This window comes from Lycium ferocissimum, unplaced genomic scaffold (genome assembly GCF_029784015.1).
Source record: "Lycium ferocissimum isolate CSIRO_LF1 unplaced genomic scaffold, AGI_CSIRO_Lferr_CH_V1 ctg7794, whole genome shotgun sequence".
NCBI classification, from domain to species: domain Eukaryota; kingdom Viridiplantae; phylum Streptophyta; class Magnoliopsida; order Solanales; family Solanaceae; genus Lycium; species Lycium ferocissimum.
The window spans coordinates 30903-43816 of record NW_026726943.1 but is presented as its reverse complement, the minus strand read 5'-3'; the positions used below and the strand labels follow the sequence as shown (position 1 = coordinate 43816).

Sequence of the window (12914 nt, the reverse complement as noted above, 5' to 3'; positions counted from 1 at the left end):
AGAAGCAACTTTTCTTCTTCACTATCTCGGGTTTACGGGGTCCGGGTCTTGTCAAATCCTCGCTAATATGATGAAAAATATTGGGAGAGAATATATATTAGGGTTTTCTAATTTTTGGAAGGAGGAAAATATGAAATGAAGTCGTGACCCACATATTTATACTTGGATGCCAAAAAGGCTACAGCGGTCCGGTTCGACGAGCGGGTCGATGGTCCGTCGACTTACCCGTCGACCTGCGCCTGCAAAAGCATAGCTACGGGATCCCATCGACGATGCACGTCGACGGTCCGTCAAACATGTCGATGACCCGTCGACGTTGACTGGTGTCCTGTAGATTTTTCTGGTTTACTTCCGATCGCGTCGACATGATTTGCTCAACTTCTAACTCGGTAAATTACCCGGATCACATACTGGTACTCTTGTACACGGGGCAAAACATTTTCTACCTCCAAACTCGGGCTCGGGTCTCTATTCCAAGGGCATACCCGACTAAAAAATCATGGGTTCTACTACTACGAAAACGAGGGGTGTAACAGCCTAGGGGTAGGTTTATTTCCTACCTTAAGGCAGAGAAGATGATTAGAAAAGTGTATATTTTTCATCTAGTTCGAGTTCAAGATGTGCAAGCAAAGTCGCCGACTCTTCAGTCTGTTCCTGTGGTTAATGAGTTCCCAGAAGTGCTTCCAGATGAGCTTCCAGGCATTCCCCCAGAGAGGGAGATTGATTTTTCTATTCATCTATTGCCAGATACTCAGCCAATATCTATTCCCCCTTATAGGATGGCACCTGCGGAGTTGAAGGAATTGAAGGAGTAGTTGAAAGATTTACTTGAGAAGGGCTTTATTAGGCCTAGTACATCGCCGTGGGGAGCCCAGTGCTATTTGTAAGAAAGAAGGATGGTTCCTTGCGAATGTGTATCGATTATAGGCAATTGAATAAAGTGACTGTAAAGAATAAGTATCCGCTTCCGAGGATTGATGATTTATTTGATCAGTTGCAAGGCGCCAAGTATTTCTCGAAGATAGACTTGAGGTCAGGATACCACCAGGTTAGGGCGAAGGAAGAAGACATTCCGAAGACGGCATTCCGGACTAGATATGGACACTATGAGTTTCGTGTTATGTTGTTCGGGCTAACTAATGCCCCAACCGTATTCATGGATTTGATAAATCGTGTATTCAGGCCCTTTTTAGATTTGTTCGTGATTGTGTTCATAGATGATATTTTGGTTTATTCGCCGTCAGAGGCCGATCATGCAGAACATCTGCGGACAGTGCTTGAAATTCTTCGAGGTAAAGAGTGGTATGCCAAGTTTTCTAAGTGTGAGTTCTGGTTAAACTCTGTGGCTTTTCTGGGTCACATTATTTTAGAGGAAGGTCTTAGAGTGGATGCCCAAAAGATTGAGGCTGTGAAGAATTGGCCAAGGCCCATGGCACCAACGGAGATACGTAGTTTCTTGGGCTTGGCAGGTTATTATAGAAGGTTTGTAGAAGGATTTTCCTCTCTTTTAGCCCCATTGACCAAATTGACTCAGAAATCAGCTAAGTTCCAATAGACAGATGCTTGTGAGCAGAGTTTTCTGACGTTGAAGCATAAGCTAACTTCAAAACCGTTTTGACTCTTCCAAGGAAGGAGCTATGGCTATGTGGTATATTGTGATGCTTTTCTTTCGGTGTTGGATTGGGTTGTGTATTGATGCAGCATGGTAAGGTTGTTGCTTATGCTTCTAGATAGTTGAAGAAGCACGAGAAGAATTATCCAACCCATGATTTTGAGTTAGCGGCAGTGATTCATGCCTTGAAGATATGGAGGCACTACTTATACGGTGTCCATGTTGATATCTATATTGATCATAAGAGTCTCTAGTACATCTTTACGCAGAAGGAATTGAACTTGCGTCAGAGGCGATGGTTGGAGAGGTTAAAAGATTATGATGTGGATATTCTGTATCATCCCGAGAAGGCTAATGTAGTAGCCGATGCCCTCAGTCGTAAATCTATGGGTAGTTTGTCATACGTGCCGCCAGAGAAAAGAGAAATGGTCCGTGAGGTTCATCGATTAGCTAGCCTCGGAGTTCGATTGATAGATTCAGGTGATGCAGGGGTTACTGTTCAAGACACAGCGGTATCATCCTTGGTAGTTGAGATAAAGGAGCGTCAATATGAAGATCCTGCTCTAGTTCATTACCGAGATACAACACCTCGTAAAAGAAAAGACACCCTTTGTGATCACAGGTGATGGAGTACTCAGATATCGAGGTAGGTTATGTGTTCCTAATGTTACAGGGCTCCGTCAGCAGGTTATGGGGGAGGCACATTACTCCCGCTATTCTATTCATCCAGGCTCAACAAAGATGTACCATGATCTCAAGGAAGTTTATTGGTGGGATGGTATGAAAAGAGATATAACAGAATTTGTCGCTCAGTGTTCAAATTGTCAGCGAGTCAAAATAGAACACCGAAGCACGGAGGTCTATTGCAAGCTATGGAGATCCCGACATGGAAGTAGAAGGTAATTAATATGGACTTTATTACAGGGTTGCCCCATACTTAGCGGAAGTGTGATTCGATATGGGTCATAGTTGATAGGCTCACAAAGTCAGCCCACTTTCTACCTGTCAGAACTATTTATGCAGCTGAGGATTATGCAAAGCTTTACCTGAAGAAGATTGTACGACTTCATGGTGTTCCCTCAGCCATTATTTCAGATAGGGGAGCACAGTTCACAGCCAGATTCTGGAAGTCTTTTCAGCAGGGATTGGGGACTCAGGTGAGTCTTAGTATGGCGTTTCACCCCCAGGCAGATGGACAAGCAAAGCGTACTATACCGACCCTTGAGGATATGCTCAGAGCTTGTGTGCTTGACTTTCAGGGCAGTTGGGAGGATCATTTGCCTCTTAGCGAGTTCGCATGTAACAACAGTTACCATTCCAGTATTCAAATGGCTCCTTATGAGGCCTTATATGGGCGGAGGTGTAGATCGCCCATAGGATGGTTTGATGTTGGAGAGAATCAGTTGCTAGGCCCGAACTTAATTCAGCAAGCAGTTGATAAGGTGAAAGTGATTAGAGAGAGGTTGCTAACAGCCCAGAGCCGACAGAAATCCTATGCGGATAATCGGCGACGTAAGCTAGAGTTCAAGATGGGCGACTGGGTGTTCCTGAAAGTTTCGCCTATGAAGGGAGTGATGAGGTTTGGTAAGAAGGGTAAGCTGAGCCCTTGATATATTGGGTCATATAAGATCATTCGTGTAGTGGGTACAGTGACATATGAACTAGAATTGCCTTCTGAGTTAGAATCAGTACATCCAGTATTTCATGTATTAATGCTTCGTAAGTGTATCGGAGATCCTTCAAGAGTTGTACCAGTGAATGATATCCAGGTGACCGAGCAGCTATTGTACGAAGATGTTCCAGTGGCTATATTGGACAGGTAGGTCCGTCGGTTGCGAACTAAGGATGTAGCCTCCGTTAAAGTCTTGTGGAGGAATAAGAATGTCGAAGAAGTGACTTGGGAAGCGGAAGAAGCGATGAAGATTAAGTACCCGCATTTGTTCCCAGCAGTACAGGAGGTGTAGTTGGAGACATCAATTTCCCCAGGTATTATTTTCATTTCAGTTATCGTGATTTGGTCGTGTGATGCCATGGTATTATGTGTTGCAGTGTGTGGCCCTGTGTGGCATTATTTTAGGTCGCTGTGTTCAGGGCGGATTGGTATAAGTACAGTGGAAACTCTGCCGAAATTTTTATAACCCAGGATTGTTCGAACACCCAAGGAAGGATGTTCCTAAGGGGGGGAGAATGTTACCCCCTCGTCTTCGTAGTAGTAGAACATATGGTTTTCTAGCCGGGTATGCCCTTGAAATAGAGACCTGAGCCTGAGTTTGGAGATAGGAAGTGCCTTATCCCGTGTACAAAAGTACCAGTATGTGTTGCGGGTAATTTACAGGGTTAGAAGTTGAGCGAATCAAGTCAACACAATCGAAACTGAACCAGAAAGATCTGCAGGACACCAGTCATCGTCGACGGGTCATCGACATGCTCGACGGACCGTCGACGTGCGGCGTCGATAGGATCCCGCAGCCATGCATTTGCAGGCGCAGGTCGACGAGCCGTCGACCCGCTCGTCGATCCGGACCGCTGTAGCCTTTTTGGCTTCCAAGTATAAATATGTGGGTCACGACTTCATTTCATATTTTCCTCCTTCCAAAAATCAGAAAACCCTAAAATATTCTCTTCCAATATTTTCCATCATATTAGTGAAGATTTGACAAGACCCGGACCCCGTAAACCCGAGATGGTGAAGAAGAAAGGTTGCTTCTAGGGTTTCTTCAAGTTGTGGAGTTTAGGGAGTTGAAGTTGAAGTGATTCTTGGGATTCTTGACCCCTCAAGGTATGTAAATGATTTTTACCTTTGTATTTAAGTTGAGTATTAAGAGTTTTAGTGATTCTAAGTAAAGAGGGCGTAGTTGTGAAAGTGGTAAGTTGATGAAAGACAAAATAGTGACTTAGGGTTGTTTTAAGAGATGACGGGGGATGGATTTGAATATATTTTGAGATATAAGCGTTGTTATTGTTGTTATGGTTGGTATTAAAGTGAATGAGAAGTTGAAGGGTTGTTAAGCTTATGAGAGAAATGTTGTCCATGATTCGTTAAGCTCTCTATGCATCTAAAGGAGGTTAGCAAGTAAAGTACCTAGTATAATGAAGGTCTATGTTATCTTAATTGTAGATTTACAAGTCGAGAAGTAGGAGTTGGACAATTTGATATACGTCGAGGTATGTTAAGGCTATTCTTTCCTTCTTTTGGCATGATCCTATGATATGATCCAACAAGCGAGTAAGCGAGTCCATATTACTCTACTCTTAGAAGCATTAGAAGTGTTTCAGTTTTTGACATTCATGCGCCCCGTTATGATTATTCCTTCTGTTCATGGGTTCAGTTTTATGTATACAGTTATTCATGCATTACATTCATTTATATATATGTATGTTGACCCGTGACCAGAAGGCGTTATATACGCAAGTATTGTATGTATATGGGGTATGGAAAGGAGTAGGCGTTATATACGCATTACCACCTGATCAACTGGTGTACTATGATAACGATATGAGAATCGGGCTGCAAGTATCGCAGCAATGTATAGGATGATGACCGCAGAGAGGCCGATATGATATGAGAAAAGAGACAGGCGTTATATGCGCACATACACCAGGCGTTATATACGCACATAAATACAGATGTATGACCTTCATTGATAGGCATGAGCATGCATATTATGCGCCCACAGAGGCATTGTCAGTTATACAGATTTATGCAGATTCAGGCAGATACTAGTTCATAAAAGTACATGCATTCAGTTATTTCAGCTTATGAGTTCGGATTCATCCATGGTTCTCATGTTATATATATATATATATATATATATATATATATATATATATATATATATGCTCTTATGCTTTACATGCTCGGTACATTATCCGTGCGACTCCCCACGTTGCTCGGGGGGGGCTGCGTTCATGCCTACGGGTACGGGGAGACGAACGGTGGTCCGGGCTCTCGATGAGACCTCTAGATCTAGCAGTTGTCAGTACGCTTCATTTGATCAGGAGCTACAGTCAATTTTGGTATGCCCCTTTGGGATGTATATACATATGGGTATGACGAGGCCTGTCCGTCCCTTCTACGATTTTATCGCGATGAGATACGTACGCTTGTATATAGTAGTCAGATGATGTAGCCTTGTCGGCTTCTATTCTTTTGTGTACAGTATATGTAGTAGCCTAGCTAGCTTGCACTGTTCTTCCGCATGTTGTGTATATATATGCAGATTGTACAGAGTTCTGATGTTTCCCTCTTTATGAGATTAGTTGTGCCATTTATAGGCCTTTGATGTTCAGTATGATTCAGATATGAGTATAGGGGTGTTTGGCCGCTAGAGGTCAGACTCCCGTCACGGCTCATCGGTTGAGTCGTGACAAAAAATTTGTTCGGCATATATAGAGGCAAATTGCTTAGCTTTTTATCGTCGTCAATAAGTCAAATAAATCAGCAAAATTCTGTTTCCGCATATAATGAAGAGAATTTTTCGTGGTTGATAATACCATTGCCTTGATAATACCATTGCCTCGCAATCACATTGACCTAATGTTTCTCCACATGGAACCTAAGGCGAGTCTGCTTAACAGTAGTAGCAAATCAAGCTCTCCAAGGAACTAGAGGACAGAATCATTTACACTTTAAGATGACTGCACGGTCCTCTATGCGTTGAATAGATACTGAATTATTGATGCCTAGTTTTTGCATAGAAAAGGAGGCATTCCCAAATCTTTTGGACCATGAAAAAACCTTCCTTTTTCATGTCAGAAATGAAATCCCCTTAAAACTGTTGACACAATGTTCAGACATTCTAATTACATACGTCTCGTGCAAATAGCACAAGAAGCTAGGATCACATTTCTCATGAATAATAACACGGAATATCTCAGCACATAAGTAATGATGCATGGCATGGTAGTACCTAAACAGTGCATATATATCTCTACATATTCAAGTCAACTAAATCTATCAACCTCCTGAGAAACAATTATATTCAGGTGCTATTCACCGCTCCAAAAATTAGAAATTCAATCCTGAGCAGGAAAGGAGAATAATCACCTTCCGTGCACACTAGCAGGAGATCGATGACCTTTATCGCTGTTAATATCATCATCAGCTTCAATCCCATCCACACATAGGGCATTGTCATTAACACTCACTTCAGAACTAGCATTGCTGCTTGTAGCAAGTGGAGAGTCAGATACACTCACAGTCCTGCTTCTATTAGGTCCTGATCTCACGCTGTACATAGAAGATGCAGGAATATTTGTCATCAAAGCACGCAGATTACCTGGGATGCTTCGCCTTAAATCCTGTCAAAGAGGATTGTCTTAGAATTAAGCAAAACCATGACGAAACAGGCCAAGAGGGGAGAAAACTTCTAAGACTTTTAAAGCTACCAAAAAACCAACAGAACATGCTTTACAAAGTTTTCAGGTGTCCTCGTCAATGTACAGAAGAGCACGTTGACTTAATACCAAAAATATAGACAAATAGTCACTTTGTTAGAACCAGTCAACTGATTACAGTATATTACCTTCTTTTTTTCACAGTATATCATTTTTGCTGAATCGAGAAGCAACACATGAAAGAATGTACATACCATGTGCCTAATTGCCATATCCAAGGATTTCTTTGACAATGTTCTTCCAAAGCCTGAGCTGTCAGGTGATGAAGACTTTGTAGATAAGTTACTACGTGGAGACTGTTTGTCATCCTGCTTTGGAGGAACCAGTTTCCGCATATTTATTACCCTTTCAACCATCTTATTTCCAACCACAACAGGGCTTACGTTATCATTAGCTTTAGCATGCAATCGACTCATAGCTGGGATAGGTACAGAGCTTCCACTGCTATGGATAACACCATTAGGAGGACGTCCTCTTGCTGGAGAGCATGATTGTCTTCTAATTCTTCCATTTGAAGCTGGCTCAACAGATGAAGATCTAACACTTGGCGCTCCAGGTCTACCCCTTGTGGCTGAAATTGGCCTGTCAGGTAGGGATGTCCTTAAATTGGGTGGAGCATCAGGAGAGAATCCCGGTATATCTGAAGGCTTCCATGGTCTGGGCTTTACAGTGGGAGAACTAGGACGTGAGACTGAAGGATTTCTAGCCGTGCTTGTAGCTGACTTAGCTGAAGATTTAACCAGGGTAGCATTTGTATTAGCTGTACTAGTTGCTGAACTTGGCCGACGTGTTGGAGTTGATACCCTTGATACGGACTTTGATCCAGGAGTAGACACCCTGGTAGTTGGTGTTGAGGACCTCGCACTAGACCTTGCAGTAGGTGATGAAGATCTTGGAGGTGCTGTGGCTTTAGCAGAAGCCAAAGTGGCACGAGAAGTAGGTGTTGCAGGCCTTGATTGTCTAGATACTGATGTCGTTGACATTGTTTTCGAGGTTGCAGTGGATGTCATTGCTTTGGATGCTGTAGTAGATGAGGGTCTAGAGGCTGTCAAAGTGGATTTAGATGTGCTTAATGTGGGTCTTCGAGTGGGAGTTGAAGGCCTTGATCCACCTGAAGATGATGGTCTCCGGAGGCCTGAACTTGAAGTATTTGATACAGGAGAGGAAGCCAGCTGTCTAGATGCTATGTTGCTTCTCGAAGCGGGCTCGAGCAGGGGATTTGCCAACTAAATCCACAATAACAAAATGTAGAATAAAATCAGTCCCACCAAAATAACTCAGAACTGTAAAACACACTTAGATTAAGACAGTAAAGCAAGAAATTTAACAAATTCCACCTGAAATTGCACGTTTATCAGGCAAAAGTGATAGGTAAAGTAATGTATTTTCGTACATCCTAGGAACATGAACCATTAGGGCTCAAGTGATGCAACCCAATAAGGGCAAGAGGTCCTAACTTCAATCTCTACATGCTCCAAGATTCTAGTAAAATTCGCAAAAGAGGCTGCTTTGAGAGATGTGCACATAGTACTCCACATGTTTACAATACAAGTTCTTCAAGAATGAAATGTATCTTTCACAAAATTAAGAAAAGCAACAACTTTAAAATTAAAAGCAATTAATTCATCACTAACAGCATTTGGTTACATGCCGAAGCCACTACGTGCTTGTGTATTCAATTAAACAACCCGCCATGTCCTTTTTATCTAGTTATAGAAATTTCCTTTTCATTAGATGAATGTGGTTGTGAAAAACAACTCTGGGCTTTCAAGTTAACATTTCTCATGTTAAGAATAAAATAACTTAAATATCCACCCATAACCACAAGCCTCATTTCAGTTAGAATATATCCTTACTCTAGATTTCAATGCAGTAGGACGAGCTTTAGGAGTTCCAAGTTGACTCATTACTGTCTTCTGCGACTCCGTCTCAAGTGAAGGAAAAAGAGGAGTACCTGGAGGTGTTAAAAGCCTGAAATACAAAAATAACGCGTTATAATAGAGAACAGAGAAATATGCATAGCTAAAAAACACATGAGTAAGAGTTATTGCAACATAGAGAAATCCTATATTTTGTAGCAAATAACGCTGATCCAAGAAATACCTACTTGATCGGTTAATCTGAATATTGGAAACCACCTACCCTTTTTACAAATTCGAGTTAAACATTAGATAAATCACTATAGTCAATTTTCATAATTAAATCTGTCAAAGAACTTTTTTGATATTCATGACATTGGATATCGGTGTGTCACCGTGCTGAATAGGTGTTAAAAGAGAGCATCACTAAAGATAACGAGGTAGCAAGGAACTAGATCCATGAAGGACATGGGCATCTATAAACCGGTGTAATGAAGCAAAGAGCCAAAAGAAGGAATCACAAAATCAATGAGTTCCTTCTTGAACTTACCAATCTGATGAAATCTAACTCCTGGACCTAGACGATATGCCCTTAGGGATATGTTAGCAAGTAATCCCTCTTACTAGTTGCCTCTCAGAGATTTTTTTTTACATCATCTCATTTCCGCGTAAAAGCACAACAGAATACGATAGAAAGCAAATTACCCCTATAGGAAATATTATCTATTTGGAATCAAAGTTAGCTGTTATTAACATATTTACGTTAGGCTCAATGGTTGACAAAAGTCTCTTAAGTTTGGTTAGAGATTGTGTGACAGTGTAGAAAGAGGTGTCAGATGTAGATCACTCATACTTTTAGAGAAACCCTTATTTGTCCTAAAAGACAAATTCTCAAGTAGTGGTATGAATCGGACAAGAATGAGGAGAATGCATACCGAGTATCGACTCATAAAACACTGGTATTTCTCCTTTATAATTAACCACTAAAGGGAAATCTGAATCGTCATAAATTTCTGTATTCTCAGCTCGTAACAAGAGTTCACATTAAGTTCATATGAGCACTGGAGATACTTCCAGAAAGCACAGACACCAAAACTTAGGTTGTGTATATATATTCTCAATCTGACACACTCCAAACACCTACTCCTGATATTTTTTAGGTTCTCTAATATTTGAGAGTCCTATAGATCTGTTGGAATCGTCAGAACACTTCCTAATTTTATGCTTCTTTCTTCAGGATACTGAACAGATCTTAACAGAATTAACAGGAACTTCAAATAAAAGAAACTGAAGATAAGGGAAGATATGTATCCCTTTCGTTCAACAAAACAAATCCCTAAATTGAAGGAAAAGTAGAGTAAACTTCATACATAATCCTTTTATGCTTATTAGCAGTATGAACTACATCTGATGTATTTTAAGCTATATCATGAAGTTGACTTAAATCTGCCATTTATCCCTTTTTTCGAAAGGTTAAATCTGTTGTTTAACGTATTGGAACTTACCAAATTGCTTACATATATTTATATACACTTGAGTTATTCGTAATGTTTCCTTTCCTCAAAGATTAAGACTAACTAAAAATAACTATACATTTATGATTGTACTATATTTCTTATCCTACTTTTTTGTATTCCTCTCATACTTCCTGTTACTTTTATGAATATTCTATTGACGGTACTTCCTGGCATTGATATTTCCAATTGTCAGTTCACTTAAATTAATCTCTCTACCTAAGACAATTTGAGCAAGTGTATCTCGCATTTGTCAAAGGCTTTTATTGCATGAGAAGAAAGTGAGGCATCGACATGTAGGGAATAGAATTTTTTATTTACAAAAAGATGAAATGTAGGTGACATGACACTGGAAATCAGTTTTAAGTAGCTAAAAAGATAGTACAAACTAAGGAACAAAAGTAGTACTAACAATTAGCACACTCTTCGAAAACAAAACAAAAGAATCACAAATTACCAGTCATAGTCATTTTTATCATTGTCAGCACTGAGGAAATCATCAGCACCAGTCTTCCTCATTGGAGTTGCTGATGCAAAGTCAAAAATAGGAGAACTACCTCTTTTAGCTCCTACAAGGAAAATATAATAAGTTACAATACTCTCATAGAACCTCAACCTCCCTCTAATGAATCAAATAGTGAAAGGAATGACAAATTGCTCAAAGTATCTTACCATCTTAAGCAAACAAACATGTGCCTAAACAACTAAAAACACGTAAACATTGTTTTGTTTAATGAATATGAGTAATCTTATTTCTTATCAAAAAAATATAACATCCTTCATATAGAAGTTGAGTCTAACAAATGATGTACAAATCCACCCATCCTAAAAATCGAAAAGGCAATATAGTAATGAAGAAGAAAACAGTAAGTTTCATGAGAAAAATAACGAAGAAAACGGGAAAAGACACAAAAGGGAAAACTATGCTCTATGTCCATTTTTGAAAATATTTACGCCGCGTAGCCCATACTTTGAGTTTGTTACCCGATAAAGCTCACATCTGTGTATAAACAGCTTTTATACACTTTGTACAAGGTTATAATTGGGCTATGGGGGTAATAATTTTCAAAGCTGTATATTTTTTGAAAATTTCCAAAAAAAAAAAAAAAAGGCATGAAAAGGTAGGTACCAAAGGGAGCATCAAATTCATGGGAGTTGTGAAGAAGAAGAAGATCATTTCTTTCCCTTTCCCTTTTTCGCATTTCTAGAAACAATGTTAGCTCTTCCTCTTTATCCTTCATGACAAAGCTCCTTAGACTCCCCATGTTTTGTTGCCTCTGCCTCTCTCCTAAACCCTCAAATCCATCATTAACCACAAATTTCCCCTCTTCAAAACCCTAGTATTTTTCTTCTTTAAGGAAAATTAGAAACTGCTCTTTCAGCTAGGAGAAAAGAATAGTAAAGGTAGCTTTGTATCTTCTCAAAATCAAAATATGTAGCCACAAATCGGACACTGGGGTTCACTACTCCTCCATTTCTAACAAAAACTAAGCTCAGAATGAAGCTGCATTTTCATATATTTGCATCTTCAACCAGCACCAGAAATGTCAAAACTTAAATATACAAATATTATCACAAGTATTTGGCAATAAGTTCTACGTAAAAAAACGTAGCCACAGAAAATAGTGAGACAGCTTCAAGAAACCGGCATTATTGAGAAAGCCTGAAGTTAACAATGTAGAGAGAGAGAAGATCAAAGGAACGATTCTAGAAAGGAGAGAGAAAGTTGAATGGAAGCAGTGTGATGTAGGGGGTAAATTGGGGACCAAATTGGGATATCTGACAGACTTTTTTGTGCGGGGGCCAGGGGGCGGGTGGGCTGGGGGTTGTTTTGAGTACTTCTCTTGGGCGTTTACTGGTTTTTAAGATCATTTCATAAGTGAGTCACGAGTGTGTGGGGCTTAAGTTAAATGCAACTAACACACACGAACCTATTCTCATGTTTTCCTCACTTGAAGTTTACGTTATCACAATGAGTAATTACGATCCCTTGCCCTTTCACTCTCCCATAATTACAAAATCGCCCCACTTCCTTTTCATTTTATGCCTAATATTATTTTAAGGGAAAAGGGTCAAAAATACCCCTCTACTTTGAAAAAAAAGCTAAAAATATTCTGCCAGTATTTTAGATTAAAATGTTTTTCTCCGTCCTAAAGTTTCAAATATACCTTTGCTCAATTGACGGAAATTATCATAAAAATAACCCAACATTATTTAAACAGCTAAATCATTTAAACCTCGATCCAAATAATAACCCGCAGGCATCTCCTTATTCCCCCATTCTCTCAAGCTTCATACCTACGTATTGGGGGAATAAGGGGGATCTGATTAGTTATTATTTAGCTTCGGTGGGTTTAAATGATGGAGAAATGGATTTCTAAGGTTATTTTGGCAAATAATTTCAGTCAAGGCAGATATTTGAAAACTTCATGAAGTGAGGGGATTTTTGACCCAAAATAAGTCTAGTGATATTTTTAAAATTTTTCTTTAAATTTTTCCAAAGTAGTAGGGTATTTTTGACCCTTTTCCCTT

General features: G+C 39.9%; 1 protein-coding gene across 1 annotated transcript; it reads right to left on the bottom strand.

Annotated features, from left to right (window-relative positions):
- Nucleotides 1-6390: 6390 nt before the first annotated feature.
- Nucleotides 6391-12124, bottom strand: LOC132045721 (uncharacterized). Its single transcript, XM_059436295.1, has 5 exons — nucleotides 11512-12124; nucleotides 10840-10951; nucleotides 8866-8980; nucleotides 7204-8235; nucleotides 6391-6913 (listed from the first exon to the last, which is right to left on the bottom strand). The coding sequence occupies exons 1-5, from the start codon at nucleotides 11645-11647 to the stop codon at nucleotides 6656-6658; spliced, it is 1653 nt and encodes a 550-aa protein (XP_059292278.1). The 5' UTR covers nucleotides 11648-12124; the 3' UTR covers nucleotides 6391-6655.
- Nucleotides 12125-12914: the final 790 nt, after the last annotated feature.